This window comes from Protopterus annectens, chromosome 1.part0 (assembly GCF_019279795.1).
Source record: "Protopterus annectens isolate FY-2018-M chromosome 1.part0, PAN1.0, whole genome shotgun sequence".
NCBI lineage: Eukaryota > Metazoa > Chordata > Ceratodontiformes > Protopteridae > Protopterus > Protopterus annectens.
Genome location: NC_056725.1, coordinates 1,675,867,763 through 1,675,889,404, shown reverse-complemented (window position 1 = coordinate 1,675,889,404; position 21,642 = coordinate 1,675,867,763). Strand labels below are relative to the sequence as shown.

The following is a 21,642-nucleotide window of genomic DNA, read 5'->3' as shown; positions in this document are numbered from 1 at the left end:
ATCCCTGTAGTTGGCAGTAGCGAGGGAGGCAAATAGATCTATGTCTGGGCATCCCCATTTCTTTGTTATCATGCTGAAGACTTGTGGATCCAGTTTCCACTCGTGGGGATCCGTGAGGTTTCTGCTTAGTTCATCTGCCAGAGTATTTTTCTTTCCTGGCAGGAATTGTGCTTGCAGGTGTACTTGATAAGTCAATGCTGTGACCCACAAAGTCATGGCTTGTCTGCAGAGGGGGTAGGAATGTGTGCCTCCCTGCTTGTTTATGTACCACATGACTGTAGTATTGTCCATCCTTATCAGTAGTTGTCCTGGATGAAGCAGATCCTTGAAAGCTGTCAGGGCATTCTGAACAGCTAGCATCTGTTTTTGATTGAAATGAAGATGCATTTGGCTTGTGGGCCATGTGCCCTGAATACATTTTCCTGCCATGTGGGCCCCCCAGGCATAATCTGATGCATCTGTTGTTATTGACTGCCTGTCTGTGGGTAGGGTGAATGGCTGTCCCTTGTTGTGGTGACAGGCCTGTGACCACCATCGAAACTCCTGTTGTAGGCAAGGAATGAGGGTAATCAATCTTTCCAGGCTGTGACAATGGTGAGCCCAAACACTTTTTAGATACCATTGTAGTTTCCTCATATGCAGTCTGGCATATGGAATTAGCAGAATGCAGGATGCCATGAAACTCAATGCCTGCAGAATTTTTCTTGCAGATAACTGGTCTTTGTTGCCAACATTTTGAAGTAAGAAGTCAGTTGCCTTTGTTTGTCTGGCATGAGATAAGCCATCTAGGCAGTTGTATTTAAGCTTGCACCCAGGAATATTATCTCTTGAGAAGGTACTAGTTTCGATTTCTTTTCGTTTACTGTGTACCCTAGGCAAATTAATAATCTTTTTACAAATGCCAGATGCTTTAGTAGAATGTCCTTGTTCTCTGCTTGAATAAGGCAGTCATCCAAGTAAGGATATATTTGAATTCCTCTGTCTGTAGAATGCAATTACTGGTGCCAGGCATTTTGTGAAGACCCTGGGCGCAGTAGATAAGCCAAAGGGCAGTGCAGAGAATTGGTAGTGCATTGAGCCAGCTATGAATCTGAGGTATCTTCTGCAAGATTGTCCAATTGGGATATGCAGATATGCCTCTTTTAGGTCCAAAGTTACAAGCCAAGCCTTCTTGCCCAGCATGGGCAGAAGCTGCTGCACAGTCAACATTTTGAATTTTGGGACATCCAGAAATGTATTTAGGATAGACAGGTCCAGTATTGGTCTCCAGACTTTGCCCTTTCTGGGTACCAAGAAAAGTCTTGAGTAAAATCCTTGTCCCTGCTCTTGCTGTGGTACTTGCTGAATGGCCCTCATGTCCATGAGGGATGAGACTTGTTTTTGTGTCTCTGCCCATTGATTGTGTGGCAGGTCTGGCATACCTTTTGCCCTTGGCAGGGTGTGAAAGTGGAACCTGTAGCCCTGGGACACTATATTCAAGACCCATTTGTCCTGGGTAATCATGTGCCAATTTTGAGAAAAAAGTGCTAGCTTCCCCCCTAAGGGGGCTGCCAACAGGTAAATGCTTGGTGCTGGTGGAGGAAAGTCATTGGGACTGCTTTCTGTATGGCTGTGATTTGTCTTCTCCGCTTTTGGAGGTGGAAGCGCCCCACTGTTTAGGCCTGTATGAGCCCTGGGGCTGGGATCTGCCTCTGGGGCATCTGTATCTGCCTCTTTGTGGCCTGTCTGACACTGGAAAGGACCAATTCTTTGTAGGCCAGTTCCTGCTAAATCTGGGTGGCTGTACCTGTAAGAAATCCTTTACTGTTTGCATAGATTTCGCTTTGTCCTCCATTTTCTTCAACACCTCCTCTGCTTTAACACCAAATAAGGTATCATGCTGTAATGGAGCATCTAATAATTTTGCTTTAACATGATCAGGCAGATTCTGTTCCTTTAACCAAGCATGCCTCCTAATGACAGAACCTGTAACTGCGGCCCTGCAAGAGGCCTCCAGAGAATCAAAACCACATTGCAATGTATGCTTTCCTACTTGTTCAGTTGCATGCAAAAATCCTGCATTTCCTTATTTTCTGCACAATCAGAATTTGTCAACATTTTCTGTTTCAGCAGTGACATTAAGTATTGCTGATATTTAAGCATATGAAATTGACAATTTAAAGCTCTCACAGCCAAAGTAGCAGAAGTGTAAACCTTTTTCCCCCTATCTGTCTAGTGCCCTTGAATCCCTATCAGAGGGGATAGGGTTTTTTTGCAGTAGAAGCCTTGACCCCTTTGGGACCCTGAGAAATAGCAGCAGGGTTTTTATAAATAAATTTATGTGAATCTGGAACCCTGTAGTATCTGTCTGGTTTAACAGGGGCAGAGGGTAAAGAGTCAGAAGAAAGGCCGGATTCTGAAAATACATCATCTACAATGTCTAACACAGGGGGAATAGCAAGAGGCCTGTGTTGAGGTACTAAAAGAAAATCTCTAAGCCTTTTCTTTGATTCTGAGTAGTCTTGGCTCTCCCAGTGGAAGTGCTCCCTCATGGTACGCAGGGTTTCCCCAAAAGAATAATCCTCAGGAGGAGAGGCTGAAGGGATAGATTCTTCAGCATCAGAATCCTCGCAGGGAGGAAGACAGTATTCCTGTTCAGAAGAAGAGTCAGAGGAAATGGAAACCTGATCTGAAGATTCATATCCTGTCTCTTGCCTAGGCCTCTTGTCAGGAGGGGGATGGGAACCCCTGATCAAGGTAATTAGGTATTCGGCCATTTTGAGCATCTGTTTTTTAGGCACGGAAGTCTGTCCAGAAGAATGCTGTACTTGTTTCTTTGTCTTTAGAACTGCTTTGGTCTTTGCTTTGGAAGCTGAAGTAGGCTTTACATATAACTGTGTAGGTCTGAAAACACCCTCAGAAGCCGATGCCTGAGCGGCTCCAGACCCATCTGAGGGAATAGTTTCCGAGTGTCCAATACCTTGAGTATCCAGAGGCCTAGCTGGCTCCACGTGGGAGTCGTCAGCGGCCTGTGGCTCTGAGGTAGCGGGCATCAGGGGCTGCGAAAGTGCCTCACTGAGAACCGGCGACTGGCTTAGCGGAACCCTCGTCGTCGGTTTTGGACCTCGGATGCCTGTCCTTTTTTTCCTTGCGCTTTTTATAAACTCCGGTCGTCGGCTCTTCCGACGACATTATATAATTGAATCTTCGGCCAAAGTAATGAAAAGCAAAATCGTACCGATGCTTAATAGTGCGTTGGTTAAATCTAGCACAAAACCGACAGCTAGCAACGTTGTGATCAGGGCCTACGCAAGGAATACAGTAAGAATGAAAATCCTTATGAGGTATTTGCTTCCCACAAGAAATACAATTGTTAACTTTTTCTGACATCGGTCTGGAGCAAGAAAAAAGTTCCCCAACGGGGTACTTAGCTTTAATGAAGACTTTGGATCCGAAATTAGTTTTTGAAAATCTCAGGAGTCGGCCGACCGGCACTTGCGAACTGCTTTTGTTTCGGGCACCGCGCGGCAAGAAAGACTGAAGAAAATGGCGGCGGCTGCATCTTTTATACCCCTGGTGCATTGATGTTGACAGCAACCGACGCCGGACCTAGACTTTGGAATTCAGGCCGACTGCGGGTAGCCTGCCAGCAGGATAACCCAAGTGTAATGAATGCAACAGTGAAACACGATGAACATCCTCTGGTTATGATCCTTTTTTACCTAAGAATCGGTGGTGATGGTTAGCCAGGCAGAAGGGTACAAGGAGAAACGTCCCCCAATCACCTCCAGAGGAAAGGAGTTGGGCTGCTCTTGAGGAGCGCTGGTAGGATTGATCAGGGAAAGAATCCCTGGAACCCTGGTTATGCGGTCCCCCTCTGCCCCGAAAGGAGAGTCTTCCCTGTGAGTTTCCCCCTCTGCCTCTGGGGGAGAACTCGGCCTGTGTGTCACGGAAAGGACCCTGAGATTTCTTGAACCATATCTTCCCACTCTTTTGGTTTCGGGAGAAAGCACGTTGAGGGGAGGAATAACAGACACCTACGGCAGAGAGGGTCTTACCGTCTTGTTCACATCTGGCCAGTGTGCTTTTAACTTTGGGCCTAAACAACAAGGAGGGCTCAATGGGGGCATTAAGAAAGGAAGACTTAAAAGGTTCCGCGAAGTTGCACAAGTGCATCCAGGCGTGTCGTCTCAAGACTGCTGCTGAACCCGCCACTCTAGCTGCTCCTTCTGATATGTGAGATATCAATCACATAGAGGAGTTAGATATACACTCAATGGTGGCCAGCTGAGAGGCCACTTTGTCACAGACATCATCAGACACTACACCAGCTGAGGTTTCAGAGAGCTCAGAAACCAGATCTCTTAGAAGCCTGCTAAAATGTGCCATATAATTCAGGGACCTGATAGCAAAAGTGCGCTTCCCTATTCTGTCCAGGGCCCGGGACTCTCTGTTAGGCAGATGGACAATCTGGCTTTCTTCTTCTGCCAGATCCTTTTTTGTTGTGGCTGCCACCACCAAAGCGAAGACCTCTGGACCAATGGTAGTCTGAAGCAGGTGGGGACAAGATGTTATCTGGCCTCCAGGGAATAGCTTCAACAGTATCAGGTGCCTTCCAAGCATGCTGCACGATGAACTTGACAAGATCATCGGCAGGTGGAGTAACCCAGGAGGTAGGGGGCTGGGCGCGAAAGGCCTGCAGGAACACAGATTCCTCATGGGTTGGATTAGAGCGCTGTCAGTCATCTCTCTGTTTCAGGATTTCAAGGATATCGCCAAAGGATACCTCAGAGGGTGATCAAGGGGATCCTTCCCCATCTTCGAAATCTGTGCCTTCGGTGAGGGACTGCTCTGTGGAGCCCATGTGCTTCCTCTTACACAAACGTTTCCGGTGGACCTCCTCAGCGGGAGAAGCTGGAGAAGACAACAGAAAAGGAGATTCCTGAGGGAATATGTCCTGAGGCCCTTGCACCCGGTGTCCGCTAGGTGCAACTTGTGAAACCAGTGTACCAGAGGAAGACGGAGGTATAGACAGTCCGGTATCGTCTGCAGCAGCAAAAGCCTTCTCCATCAGTTGGAAGGCTGGTCCACCCAGAGAGGAGTGTATGTCAAGGACAGGGGGCACTCCTCTAAGTGGCTCAACCTACCGACTCGGAGTCCCTGGATGGCTGTGGAGCAGCAAGCTATGCGTTTCATAGCGGATATCCTGGGTCATAGCAAAACTTTCCTGCCATGAAGGCAACTGTGGCTCCTTAGTGAGATTCATAAAGGGAACCGCAGAAGGGAAAGACTGTACTATATCCACGGACTTTAAAGGCAATGAAGGAGGAGTATAAGAAAGTGTCCTTGGAGACGGGTTATCACCTCCCACGGAAGGATAGTTCCTGGGGGGTGGAATACCTCTGGCCAAGAATGCCTGGTCCACAAGATGCAACACAATATGTTCAGAAAGACTTCTAGTGGACCTCACAGAAACTGAGGGAGAAACAGGCCTGTCCACAAAAGAGGCAGACTCGGTGCCCATCTCATCTGATCACACCGAGGACAATGGTGCCGAGAAAGACTGAACTACTGTAGTCTTCTGCACCGAAGAAGTCATCGGTGCTGATGTCACTGTCTGCACCGACACAGGGATCGGTGCTGAAGTGGTTGTCGGTGCCGACGAAACTGGAACCGACAAAACTGGAGTCAGTAATAAAGGCCTTGGTTCCGAGGAAGATCTCGGAGCCGACACGATCAAGGTCTGCGATGACTGAATGGTCGGTGCCGATACAGTGGTAAAGGTCTGAACCGAGGAGCCCCTCGGTGCCGATATGTAGAAGGCTGCAGGACAGGACAGAGCCAAAATCACTAATGGAGCCGAAGGCCTCGGTGCCGAAGGTCTGGGCACTGAAAGCACTAGGGCTGACTGACAGAGCTCTGGAGCCGAAATTTTGGTCTTTTTAGATTTTGGTTGGTGAGAGTCCCCACCCGGGGACGAAGGCAAGGATTTAACCTTAGTAGAAACATCCGATTTCCTATGGGCTTTAGGAGAGGTTGAGACCTCTGACCCAGAAATAGCCTCTGAAAAGGGAGATTTTAGAAGTCCTTCAGTATCAGCTTACTTTTCCTTTCTAACAAAGTTCTGTTAGAACAGTTTTCACATATAGTACAAGGTGGTTCAACAGATAAATGGGAAGCTCCCAAACAATAAACACACAAAGAGTGTGCATCAGAAGTAGGCAGTTTGTGTCCACAATCAGAACACCGCTTAAACCCCGGACTACCCTTTTTATCTGCCATATTAACAAATAGAAAAAGTACCAACAATGGTACAAGAGAGTACCCGAAGGTAAGAAAAAAGAAAGAAAAGGGATTACCAACGATGTTAAGGAGAAATTACCTCGTGATAAAAAGGGAAAGTAAAGGACAGAAATAATTTGAGGAAATTATGAATGCTAGATGTGATAGGGTAACAGACAATAAAATATCAACTTTTCTGACAGAAAAGTAATTTGTAAAGCAATTAAACAATTGACTGTACTTAGCTCAAGAGAAGTAGCTTGACACGACCGGATGGCAACACGGCAAATGAAATCTGAGGTAACAGGGAAAAGGGGATTGTGGGTAAGAGTTTAGATTGAGAGTTTGAAGCTGACACAAGCTTGGAAAATGGCTGGCTCAGTTCCGAGCTCGGAACCAATACCCATAAGTAAGGAATGAACCAGGATTAACAATATCAGATCAACGGTTACTGTTATGGTAACAATACTTACTCACAACTGTACACCATCTGTGTGTCACATTCTATGACTGCCAGGCAATCAACTATCCATTAAATCATATAATTCCAAAGACTAGTTACGCTGAGTGCATGCAATGGTAGAAGCAATGTTGCCCTTTTTTGAAGCTTCTATAGCATTGTTCAGCAGCTTCTGCTATACTATTTACCACCTATTCTCTATGCTATGTATTGTTCAAGCACAGACAGCAATACTACCCACATATGTAAGGGATTCACATTATAAGTACCCTATCATATTCATTACACTTCTGCTGTTTTAATATCTTCCCTCACATCCATCTCTTTCCACTCACTTTATTATGCCATTTCCCACAATACCTTTCAATACACCATCATTTTGCAATGGACCTGTCATCCAAGTTAAACTCCAACAGCATGGCTCATAAGTTCAGAATGCAATTTTTTGGATGTCTAGCACCCGCAAAGCTTTGTTTCCCAAAGACTGGCACAATTTTCACAGCATCTTTCCTGTCTATTCCTTCCTTCTTTCTCTTGTTTTCATATGATCTGGTCCCACCAGCTGGCTTCATTTCTTACTATTGGGATTCCTTACATATCAGATTCCATCACACTTTTAACCATACTTGGGGAAGACACGTAGTATCTTATTTAATTTCTTTTAGCATAAGTAAATGTTCAGCATGGCAGTTAATTGATCCATAAGACACTGTATTTTTTGCTGACTGGATGGAAAGAGGAGTATATGTAGGTCATTAGTCTTTTACAAGCACTTATTCATTATGGCAGACTAAGCAATCATGACGTAGCCAAACTATTATCCCCTGCACTAGCTGTCTGATCAAGGACTAAAGCTTGGGTACAAAGATCCCGATAGACTTTGCAGACTGAAGGCACCTCAGAAAACACCACTACATGCATTATCTAGAATGCCTTCTCGTATATTCAAACTTCCACGCAATACCCCATCGTGACCAAAATGAACATCTATGCCCTTCCTGTTTTGTGTTGTCATAAATGTACCTTGCTTGGCTCTACAAATCCCTTTCTAGCCCCTAAACTACCCCTGCAGGCAATGACAATGGCAACAAAGGTTATTTACTCTAGGATGCTATACCATAAAATGTTTGCATTTTCAGTAAGGAGGGGCACAGTATCATTAATGTCCTGCATGATATATGGCTTTTCTTGCAAAAACAATCTACCAAAGTAATGTAGACACTTTATAACCATATGAAATTAGAAATATTCCTTAACTCACTCCCACTCTTTCAAAGTCCATTAAACGTAACATTGTCTAAGTAAGCATAGCCCACCTTTGTCTTCTTCCTATTACTTTCAGAGATGATCTGTTCACTTCTGGGAATGAAAGTTCCCTAAATTGTAAATTTAAATGCAACCCAGGCAAGGGGCATCTGGCCTCATTCCAGACAGATGGATTTACAATAAAGTACACAGACTCTAGAATGTCCTTCTGGAACTTGCAATTAACAGGTTACAATTAACAGGTTCTGCATATTGCAAGTGTTTTTCCCTTTTTTTTTACAATAGTTTTAAAAGACTTAACACCATGGTCTTCATAAAGTGTTCCTAATTTCCCCTTTGGCCATCTATACACACGGCTCACAAAGGATGCTGCTTATTTTCCAAGATTTGGTGTACTCCTTCCACTTATTCTAATTGTTCAGCACTTTTTTGGAATATTTTTATTTATACAGTTTAAATGTTCCAATATATATGCAGCAAAACTATACATAACATGCTGCTCACGCTTTGGTTAACCTTTTATATTCTACTTCTAGCAGTGACAGCAGCAAAAGTGAAAAATATTTGGAAGTGGGATGATGTGCTGTTCAACTACTATTTTTAGCTCTACTTGCACAGTTCGGCTTACTGGAACAGAACAGTGCAGTACATACAACACACAACTGGATAATGTCTTTAGGACTATAAAAAAAATTACAATCTCAGAAAACACCTTTATTGACCAAAGCTTGCTGAAACTGAAATGATTCAGTTTTGACACTTCACCTAAAGTTGGCAGTCAGTTACACACTGCCTTTATGTTTTGCAGGAAGCAAACCTGCCATAACCATAAGGATCCACTTTACTATATTAAAGGTAAGACAATCTCAAAGAAAATAGGAATGCTTAGCATGTCAAATAAACTGAGTTGTCCCGTTTCCCAGGTGTGGTATACTACAGAATTTCAAGCATGCATCAAATTTACTGCACATTTGTGAGCATGCAGTTTATAATCAGTACTTACAAAAATGAGTGTTCAATGAATGCTGCAAACTTGACAATAACATTTTAGACAAACCTCAACCATATTAGGTGTACCTGCTTTTACCTCTTTCATTTAGGAGCAACTCCCAAGTAGAGCTTTCAGCTACATTATCCTGGATCATGTTAATGTAATATGCTTGAAAGAAAAACAACCTTGCCACAGTTTATTCAGCAAAATAAAGCTGGCATATACTCATAAAAGATGGCTTATCAATTTTGGTATGCAGACACTTACACAGAGATCACATATACAACTCTCACATAAGTTATGTGGTTCTACACCTCTCCCTCAGAACACCTAAAAGTTACAATGATAACGCAATAGCTACCTTCCCTATCAGCCCACTGCAGAACATGATAAATACTAGTGATAGGTGTTCAAATTATTCCACAGGAAGCTTAAAAGAAAGTAAGTCTACTAACACAGCTGTGGTAGGAGGGAAGGCAAGCAGAACAAACCTAAATGCCATTCCAGTGGAATCAACAGATCTGACTTCCATCCCTTTCAGAAGTGGTGCAAAGAAGTGTATAATGTCTGCAAGACCAACTAGTGTCACAAACCCAATGATCAACCAAAATAGACTAATGTGCAGGAAGGGAGAAACACGCATGCCACCATTCTTATACCTCCAATGTAACGAAAAAAGAAATTCAAATTAGTAAGCTGTGCTTGTGACCAGATAAGAGTTTTTAGAAGACAAACCTCCTTCACTTAGTTTCCTACGCTTTCTGGGTCTTTCCTCACTTTTCAAAGTCTTGTCATCCTCTATAAAAATAAAGATCACATCAGATAATGCTTACATTTACCAAGTGCTGCCCTCTGTTTTACACTAACATTAAGATTATAAGAAGAAAAGGAATCAAGGTCTGACCTACCTTCAGGTTTCAATAAAGGTCTGAACTCTGCTGTCCTCGTGTAAGGTGGCTCACGTCCGATTTCAGGCGTGTCATAATTTCGGAACAAATGAAGTTCAGCAGGGTGCCGGTCAGAAAGGGTGGCTGTTACCATGACCCTAGAACAAAAATAATCAGTCAACAAAGCTACAAGCATGTTTTACATAACTGCTTTGTACTGTAAAATGATTCTGTTAAAAAAGGCTTGCTAACACAGCATCTTGAATATTAGAGAAACCGACACAAAAGCAGTGAACCAGTCATGTTTGTCTCTGTATTGCCCTAAATTTCACGCAGGTGTACTCACACACTAAGCTACTCATGGGGCATTACTTAAATAAGATGAAATACTAGCAAAGAACGTGGTTATCCAGAGGAATTCATCAATAAGTTAAGAAGTGAAGTAGAAGAAGGAAGGTTGGGTAGATTTGAACCTATACTAGGCAAGGGGAACAAGCTTAAAATGGGGTTGGGGTACAACCCAGAAACTAATAGTAAGAAGAATGATCAAGATAGTTATAGGAGAAGTTTAGTTTTAGAATATAATAGCTCTAATATAAAATTAAGTGATTTTTTCAAGAAAGAATGGAAAAAGTTCAGCATTTTAACGGATATAGAAGAGATACCCAGAATGGAACCAAAGATAGTGTTCAAAAATCCACCTAATATAGGTAAAATTTTAGAAAGGAGAAATAAAATGGTTAGGGATAGAAATACTAGGAGGTGTGGGACATACAAATGTGGAAGATGCCAACAATGCCCATACATAATCAACAAGGCAGAAATATATATAGATAGTAGAAAGAGAAGGATTACAAGCAGGACTTACTATAATTGTGATAGTAGGGGAGTTGTTTATATAGCAATTTGTCAGATATATCAGTCGTTCTACGTGGGTAAGACTGAGAGATGTTTGAAACGTAGAATATATGAACACAATTATGACATTTTAAAAGCTAAAAATACCAATGCACTATATAAACATTGTAATGTATGCCCCAAAGCTAAATATGAATTTTTTGTGTTGGACCAAGTTAAGCCTGACAATAGGGGAGGCCTCTGGGAGGAAATCCTGGAAAATAAGGAATTATGGTGGCAGGTGTACCTGGATTCCAACACTAGTCCAGGGATTAATGAATTTTTAACTATAACACCCCTACTAAAAATAAGAGCTAATAAATTATAGAGCAGTTCGGATTCTGGACACTAGAGGGCATCAATATAGGATGGTTTTCCAAGTCTCATTCACTAAATTATATGTCAAGAATTTAATATTAAAACATGTTTTTTTAATCACATTTATACAATTGTATATTTATTTAATTATTTATATTTATACCTAAATAACTATTTTATTAATCAGTATTTATTGTCAAATGTCAGTTTTTAATTCTTTTTTAATATATACTTTTAACAAAAAGCACAAAGCACTTTAATGAGAAAGGCATTAATATTAATGAATCAGATGTACGGATTGGTGTGTTTGAATGAGTATGATATGAACTATGACCAATGAAATTGATTCCAATTAATTCATTCAGTATTTAAATGTGTGTTAAAGTTTATTACATTGTCTGATGAAGTCTTAGTGACGAAAACGCAGTTTTTCTAATGTGTATGTAAGAGCGTTTATTTATTCTGTTGGTTTCGCTGTTTCTGAGTCTTGCAAGCAGCGTGGTTTTATTTAATCACTGTGGAATAAACTTCTTTGGATCACCTTACAGCGTGCCCTGGCACTTTTATTGGATTTAAAAGCTACAAGTATGTTTTACATAACTGCTTTGTACTGTAAAATGATTCTGTTAAAAAAGGCTTGCTAACACAGCATCTTGAATATTAGAGAAACCGACACAAAAGCAGTGAACCAGTCATGTTTGTCTCTGTATTGCCCTAAATTACACGCAGGTGTACTCACACACTAAGCTACTCATGGGGCATTACTTAAATAAGATGAAATACTAGCATACATTAACCATTTACACTAAAAGAAGGAAGTGTATACGAGTCATGAATAAATACAAACTCCATACTTCATCTAAAGAAGAGAAAATACAGCTGTGGGAGTATATTCATCATAACCACGAATGTATGAGAAAGTTCCATTGAGGTAGTATAATTTCTTTTCCATTGAAATTAGATATAGATGGATGTTTGAATTGCAGCCCAACTCCCAGAGCCTTCAGATCTCCTCAGCAGTGAAATGGTCTCTTCCCCTAGTCCAGGGTATCATCTGAAACAGCAGGCAGTACCATTTTTACTGGCTTGATGAGCAACTCTATTTTCTGAAGCACCTGTAGAAAGAGAAGAAAGTGTTCCCTTATCTCCAGAATTTCTGGAGTGGCTGCCAAGGACACTACATGAGGTTCCCTGTAAGTTGCAGTGACACATCAACCATATAAGCATGTGTTGAATGCCTTGCATTCTTAACCTCCCCTACCCTCACTGAACAAAGGAAAGATGACTTGAGGAAAGATTAGGTGGGTTAAGAGGTTGTAAGGCCATACTGCAGCAGTAACCTTATTTAAACATCTGTAGATATAATTAGTATACTTACACAAGTGTATTACTTTCATTATAAGAATCATTGCTGAAGTAGGATTTCTGATTTGTACAAAGAGTACTTAAACAGTAGAGACCCCCATGGGCAGGAGGAGATCTTAACAGACAATGCAGGACAGTTATGGCAAAGAAAAGCAGCTGCTCTCTGAATAACACAGATTGAAGTGTCTGGAAAAAGTGTGCAGCACAGTTCATATAGCTCCGTAATGATACACTGAGTTGACACATTCTTAAAAAAGTTTGCTGTTGTTGCTGCAGTTGCCTGGTAATGTGGGCTATAAATGCCACCACCAAATGCAACCCATTATTTTCATAGGTGATGCAGTTTACTAGAAATGACAGAATTTGTTATGAGAAAAACCTGTATTGCTTGCATGCACTGAAAGGGACAAACAGCTATTTAGACTGCCTGCATATTTTTAGTTCTTGCCAAGTAAAAACTTAGTTGCCTGTGAATATCTAGAACATGTAAGATGCTTTCACTTTGTTTGAGAGATACACGACTGTGACGCTAGACAGTCTGGTTAAGTGCCAGTCTGAATGCTACTTCAGGCATGAAGGAGGGGTTATTTATATGGCTCACACATCAGTACCTGAAGCTTACAGATTCTTCAGGTTGAAATAGCCACTAAAACTATGGTTTCCCATAACAAGAACTTAAGTGCCACTAAGGCTCTAGGCTCAAAGGGAAGAAAGGGTTAATGTTCCAGCACATAATTAAGGTCCTTAATAAAAGGTATCAGTTTTTCTAGGTGGTTATAACTGTAGGAAATCTTGAGACTAAGCTTCACTGTACAGTGGGACATGACAAGAGGTGATACATGGGGAGGCAAGCTATAATGACAGAAAGATGCAGTTTATTTAGGCATAAGATAGCCCCTTGCTAAACAGTTCTACCAGGTACTTCAAGATTTCTAGTTGCTTGTCTCTTTTGAAGGGATACCCCTTCTTTTACATTATGAGAAGAAACTCTTAGATTTGACTTCTTTGTCTTCTACAGGATGTGCATTATAGTACAGTTGTATAGGTAACTTATGTTAATGGTAGATGCCCACATAGATTACAGTATTCTACAAAAAATAGTAGTTATCCACGAGGATACCTGTATATTCAGCCAGTCTACAAAGCCCAAAAGCACTGTATGTCTACCCTTAGCACAAACAAACAAGCTAATACAAAGAGAACATACAGCTGCACCAAAACTCAGTGCTTTCTTTCCCTATGGTGGGTGGCTGAAGCATGCAGCCTAACTATACTATAAGATCACAGTTGTGGTACTCTTCAAAAATGGGATGGCTCCCGAAGCTTCATGAAGTATGGGGGAAGGGAGTTGAACTAGAATCCAGGAAACCTTGCAGAACAACTTTGTCAAATCCAGTTCTGGTTTTAGAGAAAACATCCAATTTACAATGTTTTGTAAATGTGTGAACAGAGGACCAAGTAGCTGCCTCTAACATGGACCTAGTAGTGATATCTTTCAAAAATAAGTAGCAACTGCACCAAGTAGAAAGAACCTATACATTTTAGGAAAATCCTTGCCATGACTAGAATAACAGAACTGAATAGAAAGGGAAAGCATCTTGATACAGTTTGTTTAGAAAATGGCTGTCCCATTTTCTTTTCATCATAAGAGACAAAACGTTGACTTGATGTTTTTCTAAAGTCTTTTGTTCCGTCCAGATAAAATCTGAGTTGTCTATGTACATCAAGGTAATGAAGGATTCTTTTTCTGTTATTTTGTGGATTAGGAAAGAAAGCAGAGAGATGAATAACATGGTTAAAGGTAAATTCAAAGACCATCTTTGGCATAAGGAAGGGTTGGTTCTGGGACTCGACTTGTTCATGTGAAATAGCAGGAAAGGATGAATATATAGAAGGGTTTCTGAATTACAAGTCCTTTTATCAAAAATAAGGACTACCGACCAATCATCTGGGTCAATAATTTAGGAAAAATGCCAGCTGCTGGTTCAAAAAGAGCACAGGTTAACTTTTCTAACACACAATTTAAATGCCATAGAGGAACCATCTTTTTTACTGGTGGTCTGATGTGTAGCAACCACTTAAGAAATTGACCTGAAAAGTAGAAGTTAAATGACGATCCAGTGACAACAGACTGAAATTGGTGACAGATGTACATTTAATGAAGTGTATGCTAAACCAGACTTCAGAAGCTCATGCAGGTAATGAAGAACAAGTGCTCCCAATTGAGATGGGTCCTATCCTTTGTTTTGGAACCAAAGAGTAAAGCTTTTCCATTTAGATCAATAAGATTTCCAAGTAGGTTTCCTGGCCTCAATAAAGTTGTCTAAAGGAATCAAAAACTTAACACATACAAGCGGTTAGATTATAGGTAGGAAGATATGAATGCATTAATGATCTCTCTTCCAGTTTAAGAAAGCCCACTCTGTGGGGTAGTTTCTGGTGATTGCCTCCCCCTTCTAATGCAATTGGCCAAGGGCAATATTTTCTGGGCTAAAACGGAGTCACCAACCATATCTTTGTAAGGTCCTTCCTTATCTTGAAAACTTTGGAAATGAGAGGAAAGGCATGCAGAAACCTCTCTGTCCAGGGAGCTGAGAAGATATCCTTCTTTTAGGCCTCTCTGCATGGTGTGTTGGAGCAGAACATTTTTAGTTGTGTGTGGAGGCAAACGGTTCTGAGTAACACCCCACGGTAGACTATTTGCAAGGAAGACTTCTAGGTTTAACATCCACTCATGATGGTCTGTCTTGAATCTGCTTAGAGAGTCTCACTGTATTCTGCTCTGAAGGAATGTATGTTGCCTGGAGAAAGAAGTTGTTTTGAATGGCTTATGTCCCAGGCTTTCACATAAAGCCTGCAAAGGGAGTAATATTCTGCCCCCCCCATTTATGTACGACATCAAAGTGATGTTGTCTGTTACCACAGTTACTGTGCGCTTACAGTCCAAAGATGGTTTAGAGCTTTGATGGCATTGATAACAGCAGTCATTCCTTTGAGACTTTATGTTTTTGTCTGTGCTGTGGTTCCGAAATTCCCTGTACCTTAATGTCTTGGGAGAAGGCACCCCAAGCAAGGTCTGTAGTATCTGTGGCCACAATCTGATGTAGTCACAGAGGTGAGAATAGGACTCGGTCATTGGACAGAACTTGTTTGGCAAACCGAAGCAGTTCCTTCTTTACAAATTGAAGAAGTGAAATTTTCTGAAAGACAGAGGATGGGAGTGTTGGGCCTATGATGATGTGAAGACTAACTTTTTCATGTGAATTCTGGCATAAGGAATTATTAGAATGGAGGAGGCCATGAAACCCAGGGCCATTAAAATGGGCTTGGTGAAGTCATCTGTTGTTTTGAAAGACTCAGGGAATAGACGTAATAGGTTTGCACCCTTTCTGGTAGAAAGAAAGAAGTGGCATCTGAGGAAAACTGTGTGGGCCAGATTAAGGGATGACTTTTTTAGGTTCAAAGTGAATCCCAGTTGGTGAAGAAGACTCTTTGAAACTCCAAGGCTGCTAGTGCTTCCTAAGTGGGTGGAATTGAACTTGAACAATTGTCCACAAAGGGAAAAATGTGTATGTCTTGAAGCCCGTAGTAAGCTATTACTGGAGTAAAATATTTGTTGAAAATGCCTGGAGTGGAAAAAAGAACCAAAAGGCAAAGAAGTAAATTGATAATGTACTCTCCAAAGCTTTTAATAGTCAAGATGCTCTAGGAATTCTTGTGAATGAAGTTGTGGCAATCCTTCAGGTCTAGACTGACAAACAGAGCTCGTGGGGAGAGAAGAAGAAATAAAGTTTAAATTATTAACATTTTGTATCTTGGGAACATACATGAAGGTGATTAGTCTGGAGAGATCCTGAATGTGTCTCCATGAACCTTCTTTTCCGGGTACCAGTAACAAAAAGTGTCTTGAATAAAAACCTCTTCCTCACTAATTTACAGGAACTAGTTCTATGATATCCTGAAAACATAAGTGATATGAGTGGAGGGATGAGGTGACACTATTCCTTGGGAATCAATGGAACTCATGATGTGTATGGAAAGATGCTCACTGAAATTTGTAACCATTTTATGATGCGTAGTACTCTTAACAATTGTGATAGATTCCCATACAGGCAGGGAAATAGAGAAACTCCCCACATTTTTGAGGTGGTGAGGTGAGAGGGATTTTAGGCAAGATTAGTCATACATTTTCTTTGTAAAGTATAACTATGAGATGTGTTAGCTTATCTTTTATAGTGGTCTTGCCATTTCTTTCTAAAGTGATGCTTTCCAGATTTTTGTTGTCTGGATTTGGACAGGTTACAAAAAGGGTCTTGAATCAGCAGAATACATCCTTTGAAACTTAGGAAATGGAAACAGGAAGAACTGATTAACACCTTGCATTAGTTTCCCCTATTTCATCCAGTTTTTTAAATAAATCTGAAGATTAATTTCCAAACCATAGATCTTTACCAAAAGGTGCATTTAAAAGTTGTGTTTTATCATCATCTGGAAAAAATCATAGTCTTAACCAAGCATGCCTCTGCAAAAGCTGCTCTGTAAGTACCATTTATATGACAAGACTGCAAAGGGGTAAGATAGCATATAATGATGTGCTTGGCTACCTGTAAAGCAGAATCACACATCAGGAAATTAGATTTAAATCAGTTAGTCTCATAATGTTTAAATGGTCAGAAGGTATTTTGTTGTGTGTATGACAGTTAATTGCTTTGAAATAAAAAATAACTTTTTGCCAAAGCCATGTAGGGCTCTACTATCTTTGTCACTAGGCATAAGATTACAAGATGCAACGGTCCTATTTCCTATATAAGCAACAACAGAAACAACAGCTGGATCAAACTGGGATTTTTTATAAATATATCTGAAAGAGTCAGGAACTCTGTAAAACTTATCTGACTTTGTAGGGGCTGGGAGGTTCATAGGTTCTTATTGAGCTTACAGCCAAGAGAGACAATCAAGAAGCTTAACCACATCACCCAATAATTATGGGAAACTAGAAGTGTTCTTCATTAAGTGCACTTTCTCCACTTATTCTTGGTGGAAATTTGCAATCATCCATACAGTCATCCAGACTGATTTTAAAAGCTGCTAGGGAAGTACTCTGCTTGACAGGCAAGCAGGGTATACATTGGGTGAGGTATCTATCTTGTCATCTAGTCTTGTTGATGTGATAGTGTATGTTTAGGTCACTAGAATATATGTTTACCTTACCACTTGTTCTGTTTAGGTGAAGGAGTTCAAAGAGTAGGTCATTCATATCATACAGACAGCTAAGTAGAGATCAGCCCCCAGGAGTCTGTATATGACCCTGTGCAGAGGGGCAGAGTTTTAGTATATCGGAGTAACTAATGGTACTGAGACTTGAGATCTTTTGGTGAGGAAATCTTAAGGTCTCTCAAGCTGGTTTAGTCCTTGGTGTCAATGATGAGTCTAATAAGTGAAGAAAACTCGAGCAGCAGAAGAACGCTGGAGAACAGTTCACAAACCACAAATCAATAGCGTAAATAAGTTTAATTTCCGCTTTCGTCACAACTTCATCAGAATACAATAGAAACAAAACAACATAGTTTAAATACCCAAATCAATTAAAGCCTGATTAGCTTGAATGGAGTACAAAACATAATATAATATTAAAAAACTTTTTTAAAAATTAAATAAAGACATAATATCTATGTCTTTAGAAACAACTAATTGACGATATTTTAAAAAACATTTTAAATTAATGCTCTCATTAAGTCCTGGAAAACTGTCAGATTTTAATCTAACTTGCCAAAGTGCTTCCCACTGTTCAATATAATCCTTGAAATCCCCAGCCCTCTTATCAGATTTACATGTTTCCAAAATAGAAAATAAAATTTTTTTAAAACCTAAACAAGTTGTAGAATGCTTATATAAGGCGTTGTTAGGATCTTTAACTTTAATAGCATATAGGTGTTCTTTGATACGAGTACCCAAAGATCTCGTGGTCATCCCTACGTAGAAAGCAGGGCAAGTAGAACACATGCTAATATATACAACACCACAGGTGTGACAATCAACAAATTCGGTGACTTCTAATGTTTTGTTTAAAGTAATGATATTAATATAAGGTCCTTCAGAAATAAACCGGCAAATTTTACAATGTTGACACCTAAACATACCCTTCCTTCTTCTCGTAACTGAGAAGTCATTTTTAACATGACGTTCCAAAAGGCTCTTGAGAGTATTATTTTTGCGGAACACAAATTTAGGTCCAGTCCCAATGGCCTGAGAAACATCAAGATTACCTTGAATGACCTTCCAGTTATTCTCAAGAATACCTTTAATTTTGTAAATATCACTACTCATATCAAGAGAGCAAAAAATGTCACCACTAATGTTGTTATGTGTAGGGGCTTTAAAGATGTTTAGAATATTACAAGACCCGTGGAGAATAGGAGGAAAATGGGTAAAACGCTTGTTGTAAACTTCATTACCAACGTCAAGCAAAAACTTTTCTTCATAACCTCTATGAATAAATAAGGAGGCAATAAGGTGAAATTCATGTATTAAATCCTCCTCCTTAGAAGTCATCCGACTGGCTCTGATAAATTGCCCTCTGGGGATGTTTTTTATAACATGTTTAGGATGTTCACTGCAATTATGTAAATATCCGTTAGTAAATGTCTCCTTTCTATGAATTCGACTGTGAAATTTTTTATCTTGAAAGTCCCACCAAATCTGTGTGTCCAAAAAATTAGCAGTTAACCCAACATCACCTAATGTAAACTTAAGGTAACTAGAAAAAGAATTGACATGACTCATTAAAGTCTGAACGGTGTCATGACTACCCTCAATAATAAAAAACAAATCATCAATGAATCTGCAAAAAAAGATAATATTAAATTTCTCTTCTAAAATGGGAATGAACTCAAGCTCCCACCATGCCATAACAAGGTTGGCGTAGGCCGGGGCTGCTGGAGACCCCATGGCCACACCACGTTTTTGCCTGTAATATATGTTGTTAAATAGGAAAAAATTGTTTTCTAGAATTATATCTAAAAACCTACAGACTACTGAAATGATAGAATTATTAAAAAGATTCTTTCTGACTAAATAACTATGAACTGAATCGACACCTTCTTCATGAGGAATGCACGTGTATAAAGAAATAACATCCATAGTAAAAATAATATGCTTAGTAGGATCAAACTGTAGTTTTTCAGAAAAGGCATTCATTTTTTCTAAAAAGTGCCAAGAATCCCTAATAAAAGACAAATTGTCATTTAATAATGGCCCTAGTGTAGCATCAATAATGAGAGAAATACCCTCGGTAACAGAATGTGGGGAGGAAACAATAGGACGTAAAGGTGGATTTGACAAATCCTTGTGGGTCTTCGGGATTCCAAATATAACTCCAATTTTAGGTTGTTCCACGAGACAAAAATTATATAAACTCACACTAATTTCACCAGACATGACAGCATCGTATAAGTATAAATGTACTAACCGAAAACATTTTAAAATATCAAAGTAGGCAATAGGTTCATATTCACAAAGATTTTCTAACATTTTTTGCATTTTGAAATTATAACGTTCGTGTTCCATGATAACAATATTTGAACCCTTATCGCTTTTCATAAATCTAAATTGCCCAGTAAGGGTTTTTAAATTTCTTAAAGCCTTCCTTTCTTGGAAAGACAAATTATCACAAACATAAAAATTAGCTTTAAATAAATGATCAATTTCTCTAATACATAAATCCTCATAGGTTTTAATAGTGTGATGAAGATGGGGAGCATCTTTTCATGCTCATAACATAGGAGGAATAGCAATATTTTCTTCCGGGAGTCACAGATCTCTCCGCCCTCCCATTTGAAACAGGCCTTCATTTTAGCAACAGTATATCCAAAAGAAATCTCATTGGAAGGATCAGTGGTTAACATATCAGCTGCATCTGATTCATATCCCAAGGAGGAATGGTTCTGAGCCTCTTCAATGTGAATAAGAAAAAATCTTCCTCCACAGAGAAAGAAGAGTCTACTTTCCTTTTCAAAGAAGTAGAAGCTGAAGAAGATGATGAAAGCGGATTAGTTTCAAGGCTTTGAAAATGCCCTTAGCAAAGTTTAACTAGTCTAGGTTAATGGTTTTCTGACTGGAAAGTGGAATAGAGGGTTAAGAAATATATTTTGTTTTCTACGTATGCTTCTGAGAAGCATCCAGACATATGGTCCTAGGGTGTGGAAGTGGAAGGTCTATCCTCAACTAAACTGCCATGGATGTCCTCACAAACAAGGAGCTGATGAATCCCTCCTATGCCCTTAATTCAAAACTAGCATAATTTCCCCTTCTTGGCTAACTCAGCCATACAGTCAAGTCTTGCAGATGTGCTGAAATCCTTAGCTATAACAGTCTCTCAATGGCGTAACATTAAGAGGGCCCAAGGGCACAGCAAAACAGAAAGATAGTCTGGAGGCTGCAGAGTTGCCTCAGTAGAGTTTTTTTGATCTCAGAATGACTGAGAGAAGTGGACATCTGGGTACTATTAACCACCTCTCTACAAGATTTGCATTTCTTTCTTTCTTTTTTTTTTTTTTTTTTTTAACTGAGGGGGAACATCACAGGATGATGTGGATAATGCCATGGCAGTGACAGCTAATGTCCGGAGATGTTTGTTTTCTAATTAAGTCCTGAAGGTATTTAGTCTGCTTCGAACTGTTTTAGGGGCAAAGGCCTGGCAGATATAACAAAGCTTTATGTCATGTTCAGACAACAAACTAAGCAAACTCCTCTAATAACAGTCCTTTTATGGAATCTGATGTCTACAGTTCAGGTTCCAATTTTCCTGACAGACATAAGAAAAAATTCAACAAAAAAAATTATTGAAAAGAACAAGGGTCCCCAATGAAGTACTTATCTATTTAAATCTCTGTACTGCAGCTGACCAAAACAAATGACTAGACGTAACTCTTAACGGAAGTATGCATATCTGGACTAAAAGCAAGAAAGACCCAAGCTTTGGTGCATTTCTACATCCCCTTTATACTGTCATATCCACTCATGCTAAGGACAGACTTATGGCACAAGAGGAAGCAGTCTGAGCTTTGTAAATTGGCTGGATGTACAGGAATCCTGGTGGAAAAATCCCATTTGTGAAGAATTCTGTAACAGTGATCTTATGAAGAACATCTAGTGTGATAAACTGGTTTTGAAAGATATCATGATGAGGCCACTCACAC

General features: G+C 40.1%; 1 protein-coding gene across 4 annotated transcripts in view; it reads right to left on the bottom strand.

Annotated features, from left to right (window-relative positions):
• The window catches only part of PLA2G6 (phospholipase A2 group VI), a 1,377,288-nt gene that overhangs the window by 513,575 nt on the left and 842,071 nt on the right, over positions 1 to 21,642 (bottom strand). For 2 of the 4 annotated variants that reach the window (XM_044068476.1, XM_044068491.1), the window contains 2 exons: positions 9,887 to 10,023; positions 9,714 to 9,776 (listed from right to left, as the gene is read on the bottom strand). In XM_044068476.1, the coding sequence (XP_043924411.1) occupies positions 9,714 to 9,776; positions 9,887 to 10,023 (200 nt within the window). The remainder of the gene's footprint in view (positions 1 to 9,713; positions 9,777 to 9,886; positions 10,024 to 21,642) is intronic. The other 2 variants (XM_044068486.1, XM_044068501.1) reach the window with 1 other exon arrangement.